Source organism: Oreochromis niloticus, linkage group LG9 (genome assembly GCF_001858045.2).
Source record: "Oreochromis niloticus isolate F11D_XX linkage group LG9, O_niloticus_UMD_NMBU, whole genome shotgun sequence".
Classification (NCBI taxonomy): Eukaryota; Metazoa; Chordata; class Actinopteri; order Cichliformes; family Cichlidae; genus Oreochromis; species Oreochromis niloticus.
The window spans coordinates 5,371,231-5,397,432 of record NC_031974.2 but is presented as its reverse complement, the minus strand read 5'-3'; the positions used below and the strand labels follow the sequence as shown (position 1 = coordinate 5,397,432).

General features: G+C 40.7%; 1 protein-coding gene across 1 annotated transcript; it reads right to left on the bottom strand.

The window, feature by feature from the left end:
- Window positions 1-98: 98 nt before the first annotated feature.
- On the bottom strand, window positions 99-25,189 carry LOC109197427 (gastrula zinc finger protein XlCGF57.1-like). The gene is made up of 6 exons (XM_025910285.1): window positions 24,669-25,189; window positions 22,708-23,062; window positions 15,829-15,840; window positions 7,336-7,349; window positions 1,192-2,314; window positions 99-828 (listed from the first exon to the last, which is right to left on the bottom strand). The coding sequence occupies exons 1-5, from the start codon at window positions 24,798-24,800 to the stop codon at window positions 1,193-1,195; spliced, it is 1,635 nt and encodes a 544-aa protein (XP_025766070.1). The 5' UTR covers window positions 24,801-25,189; the 3' UTR covers window positions 99-828; window position 1,192.
- Window positions 25,190-26,202: the final 1,013 nt, after the last annotated feature.

Genomic DNA, 26,202 nt, shown 5'->3' with positions numbered 1-26,202 from the left:
TCACAAGGTCATGCGAACACATAATTTGACTATGACTTTAAACATTGGTAACGTCAGGTGTTGCTCTGATATACAGGAAATGACATCACGGCTCAAACTCTTTGTCAGTAAACCATTTCTTTATTTGACATATAAAATTTTGGTTTAACTGTTGCAGGATTTCATAACGCAAACAAGCTGAAAAAAAAAAAAAACCCCTGCAGAAAACATGGATCGATGCATTCATTAAAAACATGATAACAGGAAACAGATTTTTTGATTCAACTACTGGAACAAAGCTAACCACTCAACACAAACACTACAGTAGAACAGTTTAGAAAGCTTAAAATGTAGCGAGGCACATTTTCATTCTGTTTACAAGATTTACTTAAAAGCGGGAATCAAGACGTAACAGGTTATTCGTAACATGGAATCGTTTGTGAGTGAAGCATGAACTGAGATTACTCAAACTCTTTCACAGATGAAGTTCTCTTTCATGTGTCTGTGTTCATGCTTAGTGTGATCACATGATTGTGAAAGGGTTTTGTCACAGTGTCTGCACTTGTTTGGTTTCTCTCATGTGTGGACTCGCTTTTGAAGCTTATGTGCACTGATGAAGGATGACCCACACTGATCGCAGACGTGCTTTTTAACCCCACTTTGAAGGAGTTCATATTGTTTGAAGTCCTTTGAAGTGGTGAAGCCCCTCCCGCATTCTTTACAGTAGTTCATTTTGTTCATTTTCAGAGTCCTTCGATGACTGAAAGTTTTTCCACAAAGGTCACAATGAAACTCTTTCCCACAGCGATGACAGGGTTGAGAACTGGATCCATCTGTGTCGCTCTGCTTCTAAACAAAGACACAAACACAGTTTAAGTCAGTCCTTCAATATTTTCATCCTCAACATCGCCTGAAATAAAGAGCATCTCTGCCAAAGTCCAATTACATTTTACTATTTACATTATCACACTGAGCTCAATATAATGTGCTATAAAAACGATAAGAGTAAAAACATTAAATTAATACTAGTTTAATGCTACAATAACAGTAATATAATTCTCAAACACTATCACTAAAAACTTGTGATAAGAGTCTGAATAATCATTCAGAGGTGTTTTTCCATGCAGCAAAATTGCTAACATGCTAACACAATTTGATGAGCAGAGTTGTTTTAAACAGTCGGGCTGATAAGATAAAAATATAAATACATACCTCACAGTAACTGCACTTGTAGAGTCTTTCTGGTGTGGATCTTTTGATGTGCTTTCAGGTAATATGGAGATTTTAAAGTCTTCTCACACAGGTCACATTTATAAGGTCGTTCCTCAGAGTGGGTAAACATGTGGCGTTGTAACTGCGTGTTTATAGCAAACTGTTTGCCACACTGATCACAGCAGTACACATCATGTCCGGTGTGAATGCGTAGGTGTGTATTTCGGCTCTCTATCCGGCTGAAAGTTTTTCCACAAATGTCACAGTTGTATGCCTTAATTCCAGAGTGGGTAACTAGATGACTCTGTAAGCTGTTACTGTGAGTAAAAACTCTGCCACACTGATCACAGCTGTACGCTTTAACTCCACTGTGGATGAGTTGGTGTGTTTTTAAGTTTCCAGACTGCGTAAAAGACTTTCCACACTCGTCACAGCTGAATGGTCTCTCTCCAGTGTGGATGAGTTGGTGTCTTTTTAAGCTTCCAGACTCGGTAAAAGACTTTCCACACTCGTCACAGCTGAATGGTCTCTCTCCAGTGTGGATGAGTTGGTGTGTTTTTAAGTGTCCAGACTTGGTAAAAGACTTTCCACACTCGTCACAGCTGAATGGTCTCTCTCCAGTGTGGATGAGTTGGTGTGTTTTTAAGTGTCCAGACTCGGTAAAAGACTTTCCACACTCGTCACAGCTGAATGGTCTCTCTCCAGTGTGGATGAGTTGGTGTCTTTTTAAGTGTCCAGACTCGGTAAAAGACTTTCCACACTCGTCACAGCTGAACGGTCTCTCTCCAGTGTGGATGAGTTGGTGTGATTTTAAGTGTCCAGACTGCGTAAAAGACTTTCCACAGTCTCCACAGCTGAACGGTCTCTCTCCAGTGTGGATGAGTTGGTGCATTTTTAAGTTTCCAGACGTGGTAAAAGACTTTCCACAGTCTCCACAGCTGAACGGTCTCTCTCCAGTGTGGATGAGTTGGTGCCTTTTTAAGTTTCCAGACGTGGTAAAAGACTTTCCACAGTCTCCACAGCTGAACGGTCTCTCTCCAGTGTGGATGACCTGATGCATTTTTAGGGCAGCTTTTACGGTAAAATCTTTCCCACACTTGTCACAGCTGTATTTTTTCTCTCCCTTTCTTCTGTGAGGTTTGTCGGCCTCCTGAGAGCGCTGACTTCTCAGTCCACGTTGGTCCTGCAGTGACAAGAGATACAAACAGAGGCAGTGAGTTGTGGGAAACGCATTATTCTTACCGGGCTTTTAGTAGTGGTACTTTGTGAAAAGCTTTTATTAAATAAGTAGTTATACTCATTTTCATACACCCATTGCAAATGTGCTCATGAGAGATGGCATTGAGTCTTTTGAGGGTCAAACACGCTTACAGACAAAGATATATATTCGACTTGTTTCTAGGGCAAAGATTAGAGACATTTGGCCTGCAAAGTGCCTGTACGCCTGTTCAGTGAGATTAGCACAGGATGTACTCCGGATGTTTCAGAGACATGTATGAGTAGACAATAACGGCAGGAAACACACAGCTTCTCGTGTTCCTTCTTCCTGATGTTGCTGTCATTTGGAACCGCTACATCGATCACTACGGCCGTCTTCTCATGTTTGTCTACCACCACTATGTCCGGTTGGTTAGCCACCACCATTTTGTCTGTCTGTATCTGGAAGTCCCACAGGATCTTAGCTCTCTTATTCTCTCCCATTTTGACCCTGGGACTTCCAGGTTATACTCGGCACAGATGCCTGGTGTGATAGACCCCAGCCTCAATGGATCTTGTGCTTAGTGCTTTTTCTTGTGCTGCCATCATTAGTGCTTCCGTGCTGTCTTTCAGTCCAGGGCGTAGGTGTTGATAGCCCGGATCTTGTTCTTACCATTCAGCTGACTCCTCAGGACTTGCCTGACCCTCTGCAGGTACTTGGTGGTTGCAGCTTTCCTAGCGGCCTCTTCATGGTTCCCATTTGCCTGCGGGATCCCCAGGTACTTGTAACTGTCCTCTATGTCTGCAATGTTGCCTTCTGGTAGTTTGATCCCCTCAGTTCTGACTACCTTCCCTCTCTTTGTTACCATCCGACTACACTTCTCCAGCCTGAATGACATTCCGATGTTCAGCAACCGCATCTTCCTGTGCCTGCATTTGTAGGTCGATTACGTTACAGCAACACGACAAAGAATGTCCAAATTCTATACATATGCATACATACAAATTCAATATGTACGTATATATAGAGAATTTTATTATTTATATATATACACACACACATATATATATATACACATATATGTATATATCTCCACTCATATATATGTATATACATGCATATACATATGTGTATAAACACCCAGCACGCCCCTGCGGGCGGTTTATCCTTCAAGCTCGGGTCCTCTACCAGAGGCCTGGGAGCTTGAGGGTCCTGCGCAGTATCTTAGCTGTTCCCAGGACTGCGCTCTTCTGGACAGAGATCTCCGATGTTGTTCCCGGGATCTGCTGGAGCCACTCGCCTAGCTTGGGAGTCACCGCACCTAGTGCTCCGATTACCACGGGGACCACAGTTACCTTCACCCTCCACATCCTCTCGAGCTCTTCTCTGAGCCCTTGGTATTTCTCCAGCTTCTCGTGTTCCTTCTTCCTGATATTGCTGTCATTCGGAACCGCTACATCGATCACTACAGCCGTCTTCTTCTGTTTGTCTACCACCACTATGTCCGGTTGGTTAGCCACCACCATTTTGTCCGTCTGTATCTGGAAGTCCCACAGGATCTTAGCTCGGTCATTCTCCATCACCCTTGGGGGCGTCTCCCATTTTGACCTCGGGACTTCCAGGTTATACTCGGCACAGATGTTCCTGTACACTATGCCGGCCACTTGGTTATGGCGTTCCATGTATGCCTTGCCTGCTAGCATCTTGCACCCTGCTGTTATGTGCTGGATTGTCTCTGGGGCATCTTTACACAGCCTGCACCTGGGGTCTTGCCTGGTGTGATAGACCCCAGCCTCTATGGATCTTGTACTCAGAGCTTGTTCTTGTGCTGCCATGATTAGTGCCTCTGTGCTGTCTTTCAGTCCAGCTTTGTCCAGCCACTGGTAGGATTTCTGGATATCAGCCACCTCCTCTATCTGCCGGTGGTACATACCGTGCAGTGGCCTGTCCTTCCATGATGGTTCCTCGCCTTCCTCCTCTTTCTTGGGTTTCTGCTGCCTGAGGTATTCACTGAGCACACTGTCAGTTGGGGCCATCTTCGTGATGTATTCGTGGATGTTTCTTGTCTCATCCTGGACTGTGGTGCTGACACTCACCAGTCCCCGGCCTCCTTCCTTCCGCTTAGCGTACAACCTCAGGGTGCTGGACTTGGGGTGAAACCCTCCATGCATGGTAAGGAGCTTTCTTGTCTTGATGTCAGTGGCTTCTATCTCCTCCTTTGGCCAGCCTATTACCCCAGCAGGGTACCTGATCACGGGCAGGGCGTAGGTGTTGATTGCCCGGATCTTGTTCTTACCGTTCAGCTGACTCCTCAGGACTTGCCTGACCCTCTGCAGGTACTTGGTGGTTGCAGCTTTCCTAGCGGCCTCTTCATGGTTCCCATTCGCCTGCGGGATCCCCAGGTACTTGTAACTGTCCTCTATGTCTGCAATGTTGCCTTCTGGTAGTTCAATCCCCTCAGTTCTGACTACCTTCCCTCTCTTTGTTACCATCCGACTACACTTCTCCAGCCCGAATGACATTCCAATGTCATTGCTGTATAGCCTGGTAGTGTGTATCAGTGAATCGATGTCTCGTTCACTCTTGGCATACAGCTTGATGTCATCCATGTACAGGAGGTGGCTGACAACCGCTCCGTTCCGTAGTCGGTATCCGTAGCCAGTCTTGTTAATGATCTCACTGAGGGGGTTCAGGCCTATGCAGAACAGCAGTGGGGACAGAGCATCTCCTTGGTAGATCCCGCACTTGATGGTGACTTGTGCTATGGGCTTGGAGTTGGCCTCTAGTGTTGTGTGCCACATTCCCATTGAGTTCCTGATGAAGGCTCTTAGGGTCCTGTTGATCTTGTACAATTCTAGGCATTCCAGTATCCAGCTGTGGGCCATTGAGTCATAGGCCTTCTTGTAATCAATGCACAGGTTGGTCAGCCTGGTCTTGCAGTCTCGGCTGACTGTTCTGTTCTGTCTACCAGTAGCTGGTGTTTTGCGCCTCTGGTATTCTTGCCAATCCCTTTCTGTGCCCCGCTCATGTATTGAGCCATGTGCCTGTTCATCTTAGCCGATATGATGCCTGACAGGAGCTTCCATGTAGTACTGAGGCAGGTTATTGGTCGGTAGTTGGATGGGACCGGTCCCTTCTTGGGGTCCTTGGGGATCAGGACCGTCCGACCTTCGGTTAGCCATTCCGGGTGTCTCTCGTTAACTAGCAGCTGGTTCATTTGTGCTGCCAGACGCTCGTGGAGTGCAGTCAGCTTCTTCAGCCAGTAGGCGTGAACCATGTCGGGCCCTGGTGCTGTCCAACTCTTCATACTGGAGACCCTTTCTTGGATATCTGCCACTGTGATGGTTACTGGACCCTGTTCAGGGAGGTCGCTATGGTCTGCCCTCAGATCCACTAGCCACTGAGCATTGCCGTTATGGGTTGCGTCCTTCTCCCATATGCTCTTCCAGTATTGCTCCGTCTCCAGCCTTGGTGGTGCTGTTCTGTTATTGTTCCCTTGCCACTGAGAGTACACCTTTGCTGGTTCTGTGGAGAACAGCTGGTTTATTCTCCTGCCTTCTATCTCTCTGGTGTACCTCCTCAAGCGGCTGGCCAAGGCTGTGAGTCGTTGCTTGGCAGTTTCCAAGGCCTCAGGTATGGACAGCTTGCTGTATTTCTTATGCACCTTCTTTGTCGCGCCTTTCTGCAACTCCGTTAGTTGGCTAACCTCCCTCCGTGCTACTTTGATCTTGCCCTCTAGCCTCCTTCTCCATGGAGGGTACTGCCCCTTGTGGCTGTTCAACTTGTAGCCAAGCATCTCACTGATCACTGCTGCCGTAGTGTAGATCAGCTTGTTAGTGTCGGTAATCGTGGTTGTAGGTATCATCCGTAGTGCTGCATTAACATCATCTAGCAGACCTTCTGAGGGTACTTCACGTAATCTTGGTAACCGGCTAGGGGGGGTCCAGGTTTCAAGCTTGGCCATGATCCTATCTTTCAGGTCAGTTCCTCTCGCACTCAACGATCCTTCTCCTATCGCACTTGGGGCTATGTACCCAATCTCGGGTGGGGGTGATGATATCTCCCCCCTGACCTGGCGTCCTGACTCCTCCTTGCCGTAGCATTTATGTTGTACCTCGTCAATCTCTAGCTGTGAGAGCAGTCCCTTCTTTCGAATGTTGGAACACTGAGCTACTAGTTGTTTCGCCGTCATTGTGGATGTTGGGTATCGAAGAATCCATAGGTCCCTCATCCTATTCATGTAACCCCTTCCGCCAGGGTTACTTGCGTAGTAGCATTCCAACAACGCCCTGTTTTCGTCTCTTGCCCACCGATGCCTTCTTGTTCCAGTAGCCCACTTGTCGTCAGGGTGCCCTGGTTCCTCAACACCTGACGCGGACCTTGTTGATCCGGGCGACGTCCGAGCCGGCATGCCTTCATATTTATCTGTCTCGCTCATGTCTGCGGTAGGCTCACTTTAGCATAGGGGGTCTAGCCTTAGGACCCTTACTGGATACAGACGCCTATATATATATATATATATATAGATATATATATATATGTATGTACAGACATATATATACATACATTTGGACATTCTTTGTGGTGTCGCTGTAACGTAATCGACCTACAAATGCAGGCACAGGAAGATGCGGTTGCTGAATTTGGACACAGCTAGATACCGGAATCTGCTTCTTTTTCTTCGGGGTTTTACGGCAGCTGGCATCATTGTACATGCAGTGCTGCCATCTTCTGTTTTAGTCGGTTATTACAATCTTAAAACCTACTACTTATTCCTGCGTCGACTATTAAATTAGTCGTTGATGATTTTGATTGTTGACGTAATCGTACTAGTTGAGTAATCATGGCAGCCCTAATATATACATCAATATTTTTCAATACACGTGTCCATATTTATGTCTCCAGATTGTTTGTATAGTGAGCCTTTTAGACTGTACTCTTGGTACAGTTTTTATTCTGGCTGCTTTTTTTTTACACTGTCAAATAAACACAGATTTGCAGCGTTTGTATGTGTGTCAAGCGATTTACGCAAATTTGAGAAGGGTTAGTAAATCTAGTGTTGAGGTTAGCTCGGTGCTTACCTTTAGATGAGCCCACAAACCGAGAGAAACTCCGTGATGAAGCTGGAACTCTTTCCAAACACAGGAAACAGATCAGGGAGCAGAGACCCACGTGGTTCACGCTGATCTCAGCTACGATCCAGGAGACAAGGGTGGGCAGATCGATGCAGATATCGATCCAGACGTTGGTAGTGGTATACGATCGATACTCCTCTGAATTCACTACTTTACTCGCTGCGGATGAAAAAGCAGCTGTCTTTGCCAACACCTCCTCTTATGCGGCAGACTCACTTTGCTCCGCCCCCTTCTTCTGCCCTGCTCGGATTTGATACTATGCCGTCACGTGACTCGGCTACTCACAGAAAACGCATTTGGACTGCAGAGAGTGAGAAACAGGAGCAACATGTGGAGATATTTTACGGCTGTAATTGAACATGCTGGAGAACAGATGGAAGGCTTGTCAGCACCTAAAGCCACAGGGCACCACAACAAGCTGTAGAGTTCAGCTTATTTTTTCACACCCCAGTTAAATGCTTTGACTGAATTCTCACAGCACACACTCAAACTTAGTGGTTGTGTACACTGTGGACATCATAACCTGACAGTGATCAGTGCTGCTCTGGCGATATGAGGTGCTAATAACACAATAATAACACACAAACAACAGATCCTGTAACGCAGCGCTGCAGCCTCCTTCCCAAACGTTAGGCTACCTGGGAACATTCCTGCGTCAATCAAGTCAAACTTCTGTTATTGCGAAGCTAGCCCCTCACAATGGCAAAGAGAAAAGTTATTTCTGACAACAGAGCCTTTCAGCACCGATGGGAGACTGAATATATGTTTACAGACATTGGTGGTAAACAGTTTACCAGCAGTTTACATTGCTAGTAAACTGGTAAATCACAAAGTGAAGCTGTTGTGAAAGCAAATTTTATTGTAGCAGAGGAGACAGCCAAATGAGCCCGCTGCATGATGAAGCTGTGCGACGTCTTCTATCCAGACAAAACGCAGATTTTGGTAAATGTGAGCCTCCAAATGTGAGATAGAGTAGTGGGTAACAGGCTGAAGGGGACTGCAGAAACTTTAACTGTCAGGTACTATCAGGATTGCTGATCGGGTTTGTGAGATGGCCACTGATTTAAGAACACAATTGTGTGAAAGAAGCAACAACTTTATTGCATACTCTCTTGCTGTGGATGAAAGTACAGACATGATGGACATTGCACGGCTGGCCATCTACATCCGTGGAGAGGAAATATTGAACATTAAATCGATGGACGGGACAACGACAGGAAAAGACATTTTTGAAAACGCATGTGAAAGTGTAACCGACATGAAACTGCCCTGGGACAAACTTGTTGGACTTACAGCAGATGGAGCGCCGGTGTTGTGTTGGGGAAAAAGTGGACAAGTCGGCAGGATGAGAGTAAAGATGCAGGAGGAGAAATGTACTGGTGAGTTAACAGCATATCACTCACTGATCATACACCAGGAAAGGCTGTGTGGTAAAGTCCTAAAAATCGAGCATGTAATGATCACCATAACGCAAACTGTAAATTTTATCTGAGCTGAAGGTTTAAATCACCCTCAATTTCAGTCTTTTATGTGGGAAATAGATTCAGAGTTTGCCAACATTCCTTATCATACAGAGGTCCGCTGGCTGAGTTAGAGAAAAGTTCTCAATAGAGTTTTTGAGCTCAGCAAGGAAATCTGTCAGTTCATAGACATGGCATGTATGATGTGAAGGCATTTCAAGTGAAGCTGTCACAAATGCACCAGTGCAACTTGCCTCACTTTCCCTGTTGCCAAGTAATGTTGAACCAAGTCGGCGCACTTTGCTGATAAAGTGAGCGCACTGAGTACGCCCGGCGCTTTGGTGACTTTGAAGCACAAAAAGAGAATTTCGAGCTGCTTCGCAACCTATTTATGTGGAAACTGCACCTGTGCAGATTCAGATGGAGTTGCACTGTAATGGGACACTCAAGCCAAAGTACGACACTGAATGGCCCGCACAGTTTATTAGTTCCATTCCTGAAGCAATGCCCCAGCTCCGTCTACATGTGGCTCCAACCTTGTGTATGCTTTCATTTATTTATTCTGGGGTTTTGGCAGCATGTTCATATTTCTAACTTGCATAATTTTGACAGGATATATTTTTAAAAAGAGGAAAATATTTAAAGTTAAAGTTTTTTTTAAGTTTATTTTTTTTCTGGAATAATATTCTTGTCTGTGTTTATTCATATTTATGTTTAAAAAACAATGTTTAAGTGTGTTCAAAAAATGTTTATCTTGTTTGGCCCGCGACCTAAAGTGTGCCGTGAGTTTTGGCCCCGTGTGCAATAGAGTTTGACATCCCTGCTGTAGAGAAACTCTGGGTTTGTGTGCTGACGAGCATCACTCACAGTACGATACGAAAGCTCACTAATACCTTTCCAGATGTGACAAATTCAAAAAGATGCTGAAACCTTTAGAACATCATAAACTACACATTGTTGTACTCTTTTAGGATGAAACAGCTTTCAGATTTATTTACTCGTAAAGGATCAAAGATGTTTTTAAGAATTTTGCATTCAAGAGGAGAATGTTTAAATAAGTCATGTAAATGAGAATTACAAAGTTGGTGGCTGCAGTATATACAAATTGGTGTATCTCAAAAATGAAACTATGAAGACACTCAAAATTAATTTTGTCTGGTTGGAAACTGTTTTATGCAACATTTTTACATTTACAATTTTGAGGGATGAACCTCTGAAATTTCTTTAACTAGAAATTTGTGTAAAAATACCACTTTTGGAATTGATGTAGTTACTGTTGACTTAATGCATACATATGATTAAAATTTGGGATATAATGGTTGTATTGATATATAGCAAATTGAAATACTCCCAAAAATGGCAGCACAACATGTAAAAATATAAAGATAAACTCAGGCAGACTTGGTTCTGTGGTAGGTCTAAAGGGTCAAACTGCTTCCTCACATCTGCTTCATGAATATGAAGGGTTGTAGTGGAAGATGGTGGTGTGAAATCCTCATAGCTGTGGAGTGAGGAGGGGACTCCTGTGGGTGAGGTCTTTGATGGTGGTGATGGCTCTGTGCTGGTGGGTGTGGGGAGGTGGGGGGATGATGGACCAAAGTGTCTCTATTGTTGGGGAAGGTGGAGGTGTCAAGGCTGCTTGATGGCTCATCAAACCAGCAGTAAAAGTCGTTGAGGGTGTTGGCCAACAGCAAGTCGTCAGTGGAGTGGGGCTGTGTGCTTATATCCTTACTCTCATTTCCCTTATCATATCTGTAACATGCAACTTCTGTCAGTGCTGTGCTACTGGAAACTGAATTTCCCGGAGGAACCGACCCGAGGGATTAATAAAGTTCCATCCGTCCATCGGACATTTGCACACATGCTTAAGAATTGCATTGACCCCATTTCCTCCAAAGTAAAATTCTAGTTGCACATGTCCATGAAAATTTCTCCCACTGAAATGAGAGCCAGCACTGTTTTGCAGTATGTTTTAAGTTACATTGTTTTATGTTTGTTGCACATATTTACTGCACAGTTTAAAGCATTTCTGAATATTGAGTCTTTTTTGTGGTGAATTGTTTGTACCAAAATAATTGATTCTGTTCATCTGGACGTGGCGTTTTCAGTGTTCCAAGTGACTTCTTCAATCTCAGTTGACTGCAGGTTTCCCAAACCTAGTAAACAGTACATTTGCACAATGACGGAAACCAGCCCACTGATTGAACAATGGGCTGTAAGGTCAGTTTCTTCATCATTGATATGCAAATGATGACCATTGATCAACAGCCACTGATCAAATTCCACGAGTACCATTCACAGAGAGTTGGGGAATGGCTGCAATCCCAGCATTGTAAGATGGTGAAAGATGTACGTACCCTTAGGGTTAATGGCTCCAGATTGGATCATGGAGGTAGTGGACCGAGGAGAGGAGGTTCTGTTGTGTGGGAGTATTTTGAGTAGATTTTGGTCAACTTGGTGGGTTTTCCAGCTTTGTGTTCTGGCTGTTTGCTTTTGTTTTGTGCGTGTTTATTTTATCTGGAAACGGGAAAAACTCAAAATGTCAAAAATCTGCTTTTCAAAATATAAATACCATTAAATAACTTCAAACCTTCTGTTTGACTCTTTACATTTAATGTTATAAAAATATATATTTTATTGTTTAGTTAATCTTAAAATGTTAGTCTGCCAAATGTGCAGCAATTTAATGTATTTATTCTCTTTAGCTGATAGTTTGTGGGGCCCGGGTAGGTGAATAACTGCATCTCTACCAGTTTCTCTGCACTCCAGCCTCTTCTGTGCCATGTGAAGGGATTTTCCTTAATGCAGGAGAAATTATCTCCACGAAAAGGAACAGGTTCGGCCATCGCACAGTGAAACAAATTCTCTTCTTAAATGCATCATGTTTTTAATTTGTAAGTTCATGAGCATTTTCCCTTTCCAGTTCTTAATCCAGTCTCCCCCCAGGTCAAAAATAAGTATAGAAAAATTTCCCCAATATAATATTATTGATAAATACACCCGTCTAGCGATTAATTGCATATATAATGGAAGCAGGACCTCACAGCAGAAGCCTACTCCATAATGTGTTGTACATTATTATATGTATATTATATGTAACATGGTGTTTTCCAATTATTGTGTTTACCAACATCAAGAAGTCACAAGCAAAGAAAGAACACACCAAGGTGCATGTTTAAACAAGGAGAGTTTACTGGTCAAAATGATTTATTACACAAAAAAACCCACATTTTTTTAACCCCCTCAAAATACACGTTCAAAGCAACACAACGACGGCCCGATATCAGACAGAATTCCACTCTGTAGAGTGGGCAATCATAATGAAGCAGTTAGTTTTATTGTGTGGATTCAAGCTGGTCTTCATATTTTTGGCCACCAGATGTCACCAGAGAGGACTGTGTTGAAAAGCTTCGAGTAATGAACCGTTTTTCAATACAAGCTTCAGAAAGCTTCATTTGGCCATCACTACTGATTGGTTTGGATACTTTAGTTCTATTTGTAAGCACACACATTTAGTTTACTTATGAATTTATACCATTTCATTACTTAGTTGGATTTTTGACTAACATTTGTTTCTTTTACTTCTTAGCTGCCATGATCTGGGGAGTTGCCAGACAAAAGGTGGTGGCCTGGGTTTAAAGCCCTTAAATACAAAGAGCGATAATTGGACTGTACCACCACTTCCTGGTGAAGGGTGTTTTCTTTAATTGAAAACAAAGTATTTGTACTTAATGTTTGAGTTTAGGGTTTAGTAGTTTTGAATTCCTTTTTTGGTGTTTAGTTTATTAACAAACCAGACTATACTGTATTGTTTGTTGTTTACAACTGTGTTTTGTTTAGTTACTCCTCGTGTGTCATAGTGATCTGATCAGACTTTATATATAACCTTCTGTGCCATTTCTTGTTTTAGTACTGTTATGTTTGTTTAGGTCGGTTATATTTCTTTGTGCAGTCATTTGGTTTGTTAAGTTTGCAGTTCTTTGCCTGAGTTCAGTTTTGTTTCTTTGACCTTTTTTATGAGCTCAACATCAATTACTTTTGTAAATATAATTTTTGGGTTAAATGAATGAAAACCCTGTTTTTCTAATAATTCTTGTGACTCCTCCTCCTTTTTCAACACAGTCCATTACACAGCCCTAAATATTTGTTTACTATCCTGGTCAAATATTACTTCAAGGTGTTACTGGAGGCCAAGGTAATGCCAACCAGAGCAAGTATCTGGTTAGATACCATATTTCTAGGTATTGTAGGCCAAGTATAATCAGCAGCATAAAGTTAGAGGTCACCCAGGTCTTTATATGTGTGTTATCTGGCTTCATTCCATTACTGTAAATTTAAATGTTATAATCAAATGATCGGGCAAGAGAGAGTTTACAAAAAACAGTGTTAAATGTTTAGTTTCTATGCCATAATTTAAAACAAGTTCTAGAGTGTGATTAACGTGATGGGTAGGTTACTTTACATTGGAGATCAACAAAAGTGGACAAGAAAAGATTGAGACCCATCAGTCCAGGCAACATTTTTCAATCTCTGCAACATTCAGATTTTAGGGGCAGAATTTGTCTTAAACAACATAAAGCATGGATCCATCCTGCTGCTGGTGTAATCATGGGCCTATATAACAGTTGTGCAACTCCAGTTTTTCAGCTCTATAGGTAATCCTCCAGCAGCTGCTAGGCCCAGGACCCTCCTGCTCCACCAGGCCCAGGATCCACCAGCAGCCACCAGGCCCGGGATCCACCAGCAGCCACCAGGCCCAGGATCCACCAGCAGCCACCAGGCCTGGGATCCGCCAGCAGCCACTAGGCCCGGGACCCTCCTGCTCCACCAGGCCCAGGATCCACCAGCAGCCACCAGGCCCAGGATCCTCCAGCAGCCACTAGGCCCAGGATCCTCCAGCAGCTGCTAGGCCCAGGGCCCTCCTGCTCCACCAGGCCCAGGATCCTCCAGCAGCCACCAGGCCCAGGATCCTCCAGCAGCCACTAGGCCCAGGATCCTCCAGCAGCCACTAGGCTCAGGATCCACCAGCAGCCACCAGGCCCAGGATCCTCCAGCAGCCACCAGGCCCAGGATCCTCCAGCAGCCACCAGGCCCAGGATCCTCCAGCAGCTGCTAGGCCCAGGATCCTCCTGCTCCACCAGGCCCGGGATCCTCCAGCAACCGCTGGGCCCAGGCTCCTCTAGCAAGGCACCAACAAGTAAATCGACAGTGACTTCAACGGGCCATCACAAGGTAATACCAATCTCACCATTTTCAAAATGCCGCCTAAAAAAGCAAACCCAGGAGTTGAAGAGGAGTTGGAGGAGATTAGGAAATCGCTTAATTTCATGTCTGATGAACTGAGCAAAGTGGCTAAACAACAAGGTATGCTACATGACCTAATGGATGAAATAAAACAACTAAAAAACTTGATAAAGGAGAAGGACAAGAAAATAGACGACTTGGAACGGCGACTCGAGGACCTTGAACAGTACACAAGAATGGATGACTTAGTCATAAGTGGACTGGAGACGCAACACCGAACCTACGCCAGAGTAACAGCTGGCGGAGGTAAAGACGGTGAAGATGCCCCGGTAGAAGAGCTGCAAACGCTTGAACAGCAAGTGATAAAATTCCTTCAAACGAAGAATGTAAGTATTCAGAGCCATCATATCGCAGCATGCCACACGCTCCCCAGAAAAGACAGTAAAGCAAAGCCAGCAATTATTCTTCGGTTTGTGAGTCGCAAAACAAAGATTGAGTTACTGAAACAGGGAAAGAAACTAAAAGGGACCGGTGTGTATTTAAATGAACATTTAACGAAAAAGACTGCAGAAATTGCAAGACAGGCACGCAGCCTGAGAAAACAAAATAAGATACAAGCGACATGGACGAGGAACTGCAAAGTAATGATAAGACTAAATGGCAATCCAGACGAAGCGAAAGTTGTGATGATAAGAGAACTACAAGACTTAGAGCAATATAAATAATCAGGAATCTGCTATGGAATCTATTGGAAAAGTGACGACTGGATAATGAACAATGGGTATGGAAAGTGTTTCTGGCCTTATGGCTCAAAAAACAATGGAAAAAACAACAACAAAAACACATAAATGACAAGTTTGGACACAGATTATAGGTTTCCATTCAGAGATATTGAAGAGGAAGACTTTGATTATGAGAAGGACTGTCAAGGAGGCTATTTTGCCACACACGCTGAGAAGATGAACTTCAAAACGTTTAACTATGCAGAGCACAACATGCATGACCCTGAAACTAACATTGACCCAGATAATCACTTCTACAATAACAATAACAGTACTTGTGAGTACTATACAGATGACCAATTTAATATGAATATTAAAATGGCAAATGCATTGTCGGTCATACATTTCAATAGTAGAAGCCTGTATAAAAATTTTTCTAAAATTACAGAATGTTTAAGTAAGTTAAAAAAGTTTAATATAATTGCAATATCAGAAACATGGCTCGATAATGAGAAAGTTAGTGAAATGGGACTGGAAGGATACGAATTATTTACAATGAACAGGGTGAATAAAAAAGGAGGTGGTGTTGCTTTATATGTAGATAAAGTTTTGAAATGTAGTCTGATTGAATGTATGTCAAGCATCATAGATGACGTAATGGAATGTGTTACTATTGAAATCCATGTTGAAAAAGCTAGCAATATAATTATAAGTTGCATCTATAGGACACCAGGATCATGCCTTGACACATTCAATGAAAAACTTGCTGCTATGTTTAGCAACCTAAATGATAAAAAAGTGCAAATAATTTGTGGTGATTTTAATATAGATTTGCTAAACCCAAACGGACATCAGAAAACAACAGATTTCATCAGTACAATGTATAGTAACTGCCTTTTCCCTGTAATTATAAAACCAAGTAGAATAACAACTGATACAGCTACATTGATAGATAATATATTCACAAATAAAATTGACCATGAAATAGTAGGTGGACTTCTTATAACTGATATAAGCGATCATCTTCCTGTTTTTGCAATTTTTCAAAATTATTTTGGGATTAAAACTAAAAAAAAGAATCAAACATTTGATATGATACGACATAGAACAACAAGAGCCATTGCTGCCCTCCAGGTGGACTTAAAGGAACACAATTGGAATGAGGTTTTTGCAAATGAAGATTCAAATAGTGCATATGATGCATTCCTATCAACTGTAATTTCACTATATGAAAAACATTGTCCTTTAATGAAAATCACTAGAAAGCATCACAGATCAAATAAGCCATGGATCACAAAGGGGATAGAAGATGCATGTAAAATGAAAAATAATCTATATAAGAGATTCATAAAACAGAGGACAAAAGATGCTGAAATAAAGTACAAGTTATATAAAAATAGATTAGTAAATATTATAAGAACAAGTAAGAAAGAATATTACCACACATTATTGGAGCAAAATAGAAGTAACACACAAGAAACATGGAGGATATTAAATAGCATAATCAAAAAGGGCTCAAAAAATAAGAATTATCCAGACTATTTTAAAAAAGATAAAGATATTGTGCTTGATAAAACTAAAGACATTGTAAATGAATTTAATGATTTCTTTGTAAATGTTGGCTTTAATTTAGCAAAAGAAATTCCAGAGTCAAGAAATAATAATGACCTAAATAAACATATTACTCAGAATGTGTCCTCCATGTTTATTGGTGCTGTAACTCATAGAGAAATAATTAACATTGTGAAGACATTTAAAAATAAAAAGTCCACCGACTGTTTTGGTATTGACATGAAATTAGTTAAGAGTATTATAGAATATATAGTGCAACCTTTCGCATACATTTGTAATCTGTCCTTTCGAACTGGTGTATTTCCCTCACAAATGAAAATAGCAAAAGTTATTCCAATCCATAAAAACGGAGAGAGATGTCAGTTTACCAATTACAGGCCAATATCACTACTCCCACAGTTCTCAAAAATTTTAGAAAAGTTATTTGTTAATAGACTTGATAAATATATAGAGAAGCATAATCTCCTAAGTGATTACCAATATGGCTTTAGAGTGAAAAGGTCCACTTCGATGGCAGTGATGGAACTTGTAGAAGGGATATCTAATGCAATAGATAATAAGGAATATACTGTTGGTGTTTTTATAGACTTACAAAAGGCGTTTGATACAATTGACCATTCTATATTAATGAATAAACTAGAGAGATATGGCATAAGAGGGATAGCATATAAGTGGATGAAAAGTTACCTGGATGACAGATATCAATATGTTGAAATCAATAATGTAAAATCTAATCAGTTGAAGGTAACTTGTGGTGTTCCTCAGGGCTCTGTGCTGGGCCCTAAATTATTCATATTATATATAAATGACATATGTAGTGTTTCCAAACTGTTAAAATGTGTATTGTTCGCTGATGATACCACTCTGTATTGCTCAGGTAAAGACCTAGAACAGCTTCTGACTACAGCGGAAAAGGAGTTAAATATATTAAAAAACTGGTTTGATGTAAATAAGTTATCGTTAAATATAAAGAAAACAAAATTGATTATTTTTGGCACTAGACAAATGAAAAATGTATCTAAAATCAGGGTTAATGGAATTGAAATTGAAAGAGTGTATGAAAATAAATTTCTTGGAGTGATAATTGATGATAAGCTGAGCTGGAAGTCTCATATAAATCATGTGACAACAAAGATGTCAAAAACCATTGCTATTCTCTACAAAACAAAGCATGTCCTGAACAAAAAATCATTATACACACTTTATTGTTCTCTGTTGCTTCCATATATGACTTATTGTCTGGAGATATGGGGTAATGCATATAAAACAAATACTCTTCCTATTTTCAAGTTACAAAAAAGAGCTATAAGAATTATAAATCAATCAAACTATATAGAACCAACTAACATTTTGTTTATTAATCTGAATACCCTAAAATTTTATGATTTAGTCGAATATAAAATGGCACAGATAATGTATAAAGCACAAAATAACTTGCTTTGCCGCAGTATTCAGAAGCTGTTTAAAGTCAGAGAGAGTCAATATGACGTAAGGGGAACAGATGTCTTAAAAAAAAACAAGATAAGGACAAACATAAAGCAGAGATGTGTTTCTGTTAGAGGAGTTAACCTGTGGAATAGTTATGACAGTGATTTAAAAAGGTGTAGTTCATTTTCCTTGTTTAAAAACATGTTTAAAAATAGAGTATTAGAAAAATATATTAATCAAGAATGAAAAGAGCAAAAATAATAATTCTGAAACTCTTGATTGTTTTGCTTTGATGTAATTATCTAAGGTGGAAAGTTTTTTTGTTTGTTTGTTTGTTTGTTTTTGCTTTGCTTTGTTTTATTCTTTGCTTCGAGCCCTGTGTACAGGAGCTGCATGCAAAAGATTTTTTGTTAAAAGGGTTGGCATAATAAGCAAATGCTTCAGCCAATACCTTTTGATTAGCCTTGTCTCATGATTTTTTGCTTTGTGGTAATCTTTATTTTGTATTCTGTATTCACTGAGATACTTAAATGCTAATCAATAAAATCAATCAATCAATCAAAAAAAAAAAAAAAATAGCGTAGAGATATTTGGTTGGCACAATTTGGGTCCCTTAGTACCAACTGACATCATTTACAGACCACAGCCTACCTGAGTCTCAGTCCAATAGAGCACCTTTGGGATGTGGTGAAATAAGATTCACATCATGGATGTCCAGCCGAAAAATCTGCTGTCATGTCAACATAGACCAACAACTTCTGAAGAGAGGCAGTGCCAACAAAGGAAACTCTGATAAACTGAGCAAATCAAACCACAACTTTAAAAGATCATTTTCCAAAATTAATCTTTTTATATCCCAAACACAAATCAGAATTTTTAGTACCTACAGCAACTTTGTTAAAATATAAAAGATTTTAAAGATCTTATTTTTTTCATAAATTTCAGGTCAGAATTTTCAGTAAGCTGCAGGAACCCTGTTCAGTGTAAGAACAGCCAAGTCTCCTCTGATAAACCTCCATCTGTGTCACTGAGAACATTTGTCACGTCAGTTTTTGGTTTGATATACAGGAAATGACATCATGGATCAAACTCTTTATTTTTTTAACATTTAACATTTTGGTTTAACTGTTGCAGGATTTCATAGCACAAACAACCTGACAAAAAAACAAACAAACAAAAAAAAACCCAACAAAAAAACTGCAGAACACATGGATCAAAATACATTAAAGTTAATGTAATACATTTAAGTCTGACCCTGAAATCACAAGAGGATCTTTCTGTCTCTTCAGATTCTGCCGTCTGCCACAAAAGAAGAAGTGTTCGCACAGACAGAGCTGCGAGTAAAATAGTGAACTCAGAGGAGAGAAACAAAAAAAGTATCGATCATAAACCACTAACAACATCTGGACGATATCTGCATCGATCTGCCCACCCTTGTCTCCTGGATCGTAGCTGAGATCAGCGTGAACCACGTGGGTCTCTGCTCCCTGATCTGTTTCCTGTGTTTGGAAAGAGTTCCAGCTTCATCACGGAGTTTCTCTCGTTTTGTGGGCTCATCTAAAGGTAAGCACCGAGCTAACTTTACTGTGAGTTCAGTTCATGTTGAGTTTAGCTCCTGAATGAGGTCTTCTGCTGCTCTCCTCGGTATCTGTTCACAGTTTATTGTGAACACGTTGAGAGAAGAGTGAGAGAGTGTTTGGAGAAAAACACCAACTAATCATTAGCTCAGCATGCTGGGAGAAGTTGGAGCAGAAAAGTCTTTTCATTGTCCCTGCAGCTGTTTTTCTGCCTGCACCAAACCTCTACAGCCTCATTTCTATTTGAAGTGATAACAGGAAATGGATGAGAGCGATCTGCTGCAGTATCAGGGTCACAATAATCTTTATTGTCCAGCTGCTGTGGATGAACACATGAGAGGAAGTGAACTCCTACAAAGTCTCATTTTAATGAGTCTGGCTGCTGTAAAGTGATGCACAGGAAGTAAAGTATAATATTGAAGAATGTAATAATGTCTTCCTGTGTCAAACACAGCTGCAGTCAAAGCCAGGAAGGAAAGCTGGTTAAAACTGTTGAATGTGTGAGTTTAAAGGCCCCATCATTAAAGCACAGGTAGATCTGAGTATAATTACAATTCTTCATTCTATGAAATGAATGTTTAGCATCGAGTGAATTCAGATGTTCTGTGAAGTTTTCTTTCTATAGTTCACAGCAACAGTCATCTTAAACTGCTTCATATTGTGATCCACTGTATGGTTTATGATGGAGACACTGAGTCTGGTTCAGCTGCTTTGTTGGGTTCTGTATGTTAAAGAGTCTGTTTGTATCTCCACTCTCCAGTATGGAGGCATCATGGGGGGTGGAGACGCTTGTGAAGTGGTGATCAGGTCCAAGCTATTTTGAATGGTGGAGGTGGTGGGACTAATGGGGCTGAAGATGTTGGAATGGGTGGGGTAGGGGAGAATATTTATCTTCTTGTGAGAATAAAAGGAAAAAAAAAACACTTGGACACTGCTAGGATAATGGACAGGTTTTTGACGGGGCTCCCACACAAATGCAAAGCAGGAGATGAAGCATCGCTGAATATGTTTCCAAACCAACTTCATTCTAAGACAAAGACTAGAAAATATGGTGAAGCATATCTTCCCTTTGGTTTCACCTGCACAAGTGCCGAGGTAGGTCTCCCTGCAGAATTGGTTTTCCCTTCGTTGGGAGCAGAGCTGGGCTCTCCAAATTAAAGACAAACAGTATCCTACATACTTGATTTTTAGTTCACAAACACTTCTTGTAATGACTAACTACTCCTGACATTTTGGAAATGTTAGCTCTTTATACAGTAAAGTTACAGTGGAATAATACCAGGCTGATCCTGCCACGATTTGTTCCCCTGGGACAAACAGTATCCGACAGTTGTTTATGTTTTTGAACCCATTTTGCACAGAGAGGCATTTTTGAGAAATGTATTGATAGCAATGTTAAATATCATTACACAGGAAAAAAACAACTACACATAAAATAACTACACCGTGACGCCTCTGCCTTTCTATATGGAGGGACAGTAACTGTGTGTAAAAAAAAAAGAATCTCTGTTTTCGGTGATTCAAAAAGGCCCAAACGCATAGAAACAGCTGCATTTTCAAAAATACCCGTATAGGGTATTTTACGTGTGGACATAACATTTTTCTTGTAAAACAAAAGGGGGCAGAGTTAGAGTAAATTATTCTGCTTATAGTACTGCATTACCACTGTGCTTAATTTGAGTTGTCATATATTAGGTCATGGATATATTTAGATGGATGTGTGGGTTTAATTCCACAGATATTATCAGTTTATATAAGTTGAGCTGCTTCTGTGTGTATATATTTGGTCTCATGGCAATTTGTTTGTTATTACTGACCGTTACAACATCTTGTTAGCTGCTAAACGTAAATGAGCTAACCCTCACCTACTACTCCTCAACAATGAATAACAGTAGTCCAGCCGAGATCCAACAAATGCATGAACTAATTTTTCAGTGTCACTGTGAGTCAGAATATTTCGCATTTTAGAGATGTTGCGCATATGAGCAGCCCTACATATTTGTTTGATGTCCTGGTCACAAATGACTCCAAGATTCTAACAGTGTTACTGGAGGCAAAGGTAATGCCATCTGGAGCAAGTATCTGGTTGGATACCATATTTCTATGGATTTTAGAGCCAAGTACAATCAGCAGCAGAAAGTTTGAGGTCATCCCGGTCAGTTTGATCAGAGAGAGAGTTTTCAGAAAAGTGTTAAATGTTCAGTTTCTATATAGATTCACATCATGGATGTCCAGCTGAAAAATCTGCAGCAACTGTGTGATGCTATCATGTTAATATACATCAACAACTTCTGAAGAGAGGCAGTGCCAACTATGGAAATGCTGATAAACACAAAATCAGATGTTTTAATAGCTACAGAAAGTTTCATCAAATATTTAAAAAAAAAATAAAGATCTTATTTTTCATGAATTTTAGGTCAGAGTTTGCAATAAGCTGCAGGAACCCTGTGAGAACAGCCAAGTCTCGTCCTCTGATAAACGTCCATCTGTGTCACCGAAAACAGTTAATTTGACTCTGACTGTGAAGCTGTTTCCATTTGTAACTTCAGTTTTTGCTCTGAAATACAGGAAATGACATCATGGCTCAAACTCTGTCATTAAATGATTTCTTTATTTAAAATTTTTAAATTGTATTTAACTGTTGCAGGATTTCATAAAAACAACCTGAAAAAAAATAAAACTCTGCAGAACACATGGATCAAAATACATTCAATAAAACATGATAACAGGAAAGAAATTTCTTCATCCAACTGCTGGAACAAAGCTAACCACTCAACACGAACACTACAGTAGAACAGTTTAGAAAGCTTAAAATGTAACGAGAGGCACATTTTCATTCATAGCTGCCTCATCAGATCTTTACAAGAGATTCCACCTGAACTCTGTGGAGCCTGATCTCAAGGGTTTTAACTCTGACCCTGAAACCAGAAGAACATCTTTCTGTCTCTGCAGATTCACTCTGATCCAGAGATGGGAGTGATTTCACTCCTGGATGATCACGCTGATGTTTGCACAGAGCAGACAATGAAGTGAATGTTTTGGCACATTGGTAACAGTGAAACAGTTTATTAGTAACGTGGGATCGTTTGTGTTTGGAGTATGAACTGAGACTTCTGAAGCTTTTATCACACTGGTCACAGCTGAAGTTCTCTTCCATGTGTGTATGTTCATGATTGTTACGACTACCTGTTTGTGAGAAGCTTTTGTCACAGTGTCTGCACTTGTATGGTCTCTCTCCTGTGTGGACACGTTTGTGTTTTTTAAGGCCACTTGCAAGGGTGAAGGATGACCCACACTGGTCACAGACGTGCATTTTAACCCCACTGTGAATGAGTTCATGTCGTTCTAAGTCACGTGATGTGGGGAAGCCTCTACCACATTCTCTGCAGCATTTAATTTTGTCTCCAGTGTGTATACGTTGATGTACTTTGAGGTAGTCTTGTCGACTGAATGTTTTTCCACAAATGTCACAACGAAACGCTTTCCCACAGTGATGACAGGGTTGAGAACTGGATCCATCTGTGTCGCTCTGCTTCTAAACAAAGACACAAACACAGTTTAAGTCAGTCCTTCAACATTTTTATCATGAACGCCGCCTGAAATAAAGAGCAACTCTGTCAACTTCAGACTACATTTTACCGTTTCAGTTAAAAACAACAAATTTACTGGGCTGTAATAACTACAATACTACCACCATAATACTACAGTAATACTCATTGTTACAGTAATATCTGTGTTACACTAAAGTACATGGTAATAATGTGAATAATACTATAATATTAGTAGAATATCACTGTAATACTAATAGGCTACCAACACAGTGCTAACTACTAATGTAACACTGCAAAATTAACAATTTAATACTGCATTAACAACACTAACTGTGCAGTTATAACACAGCTGGTTGGAACACAAGAAAAACACTACCACATTTTTCTGATCATAAGGTGCACTGGATTATAAGGCGCATTAAGCGGTGACAGATAAGTCAAACTTTATTCAACTCAAAAAGTTAGCGTTCATCTTCCAGCTTCACTGTGTTATGCTTTATGTTATGCTAACATAGCTGTGTTGCCTGCGATTGCATATACCAGCTAGCCCAACTTCAATAACCCGACAAGTGTCACTGCTGTGTAGTTTTCTGTCTTCATTTATTTTTTTTCAGAAATCTCTCAGTCAGACCATGCTATATTATGTTTAGGTAACTAGCGAAACTAGCGAGCTAACTTCCACTAACTTTTTGTTAACTCCATTAAATTTAAAAATTCTGTTTTCATAGATGCCTGGATGTTAAATGTAAATGTTACACCTAGTAAAGCAGCAACGCTGATCATTTTATTAAAGAATGATAAAGAAAGAATTTAGACAGTTTTTAGCTGTCAGTGTGCCGCAGTGTTCGTTTGACTTTGGAACGTGAAGCGGACAGACTTTTGGACTCAGATTGCTCTGTGAGGCTCCGGACTATGGTAGCCGTAAAGCTACCGTAGCTTACCAAAGTCATGCTAAAACATTTTTACAACATCATCAAGGTCAGTAAGCACAACCAGAATTCATACATAAGGCGCACTGGATTGTAAGGTGCACTGACAATTTTTGAGAAAATTAAAGGATTTTAAGTGCCTTATATTGCGGAAAAGATGATACTACCTCATGACACTGCAGGTACAAAATTAAATGCGTATTTTAACACGTGTGTCTAAAAGTATGAACGCTATAAGGAGACAATGATACTACTGCTACAATACTACAATACAATTAAGTAACGATACAACTTTGTTAACCATAAGAGAAGATTACTGAATGGTTTGGTTTTGTACTTATTTTCATTTATGTTGTATTTTATTCCATGTACACCTGACAGAGGAATGAGCCGCTGTAAACAAACGGCCATTTATGCAGAAATAATAACAATATCATATTCCATGAAACTGCCTGAATATTAAACAACACCATCATATCATTTTCAGCACTTTTAGTTTTTCATGATCATGTACACAAAAATTATAACTGAAATGAAAATCTTAATCACTCTGTGCCATCTTTCCATTCAGTAGAATTGCTAACATGCTAACACAATTTAATGAGCAGGGTGGTTTCAGACAGTCAGGCTAAAATGACGAGATAAAAATATAAATACATACCTCACAGTAACTGCACTTGTAGAGTCTCTTTCTGGTGTGGATCTGTTGGTGTAGCCTCAAGTAATGCATAGATTTAAAAGTCTTCTCACAGAGGTCACATTTATGAGGTCTCTCATCAGAGTGAATAAACATGTGCTGTTTTAAGGCTTTTCCTGTTAAACACACTTTACCACACTGATTACAGCAGTGCACATCATGTCCGGTGTGAATGAGTAGGTGTGCATTTCGGCTCCCTATATGTCTGAAAGTCTTCCCACAAATGTCACAGCTGTATGCCTTAATTTCAGAGTGGGTAAGTAGATGACTTTTTAAGTTGGGACTGTGAGTAAAAGTTTTGCCACAGTGATCACAGCTGTACGCTTTAACTCCACTGTGGATTAGTTTGTGTGCTTTTAGGGAACCCCTCCAGGAAAAAGACTTTCCACACAAGTCACAGCTAAAAGGTCTTTCTCCAGTGTGGATGACCTGATGGATTTCTAGATTAGCCTTTAAAAGAAAATCCTTCCCACAATCGTCACAGCTGTATTTTTTCTCTCCCTTTCTTCTGTGAGGTTTGTTGGCCTCCTGAGAGCGCTGACTTCTCGCTCCATGTTGGTCCTGCAGTGACAGAGATACAAACAGAGGCAGTGAGTGAAATGCAGTCGTGGAACAAAGTGAACTGCCTCCATTAACCATTTATGGGCGGTCCCCGAGGGTGATAAAGAGATTATTTGTGTGTGTGTGTATATATTGCCATTATGGGTTGCGTCCTTCTCCATACAGATATATATATACACGTATACATATACATATATGTGTGTGTATATATGTGTATGTATGTATGTATCACCTCTGACATGGCTTTAAACTACATTAATTAATTAATAAATTTGGTTAATACACCTTCTTTCTTAAAATATCAGCAATGGTGTGGTCTCCCTTTGCTTGTGACTTCTTGAGGTTTGTCAACACAATAGAGCAAAAAATCCATAGTATATAATAAAATACAATACAGTCATATAACAGGTTGGGAGTATGAGAGTTTTAGACGTGACTGATTATTTGGTGAAACTGTGATATTTTCCTCACCTTCTGTGTTGAGCTCATTGTTTCCTCTGTAGTGACTCAGCTGAGTCCAGATGGCTGAAAATGTTCCTCTGCTGCTCCGTCAGACTCTTCTCCTCCTGCTGATCAGCTGGGACACAAAACAGATCTTTGTTAGGCTCCACGCTGCACTGCAGGGCCAGAAAGTCATATTTCAAGGTTTGGGAGAAGGACCAAGTTAAAGGTGGATTGGGGTTTATACACTTTGTTATGATACAGGTAAGGCTGTAAGAGCCTGAGAAGGTGTCCTGAATGAACCTCTAAAACCAGTTTTCAGCTAACGACTCTGCTTCAGTCTGGAAAACAGCAACTACAAGTTTAAAGACTCCATCAACAATTCACACCCAGCAACAGCCTGAAAAGCTCCTCCTGTGGTTTCCACAAACAGGGACAGACCTGTTACTCCCCCACCCCACACTTCAAAACCTTCAGGCCCCCAGTCCCACCTACA

Coding starts and splice junctions, on each gene's coding strand:
- LOC109197427 (XM_025910285.1), bottom strand. CDS start 24,800: ATGTTTATTCACTCTGATGAGAGACCTCATAAATGTGACCTCTGTGAG. Junction 23,063..24,668: donor ACAAGTGCAGTTACTGTGAG/GTATGTATTTAT, acceptor GTCTTTGTTTAG/AAGCAGAGCGACACAGATGG.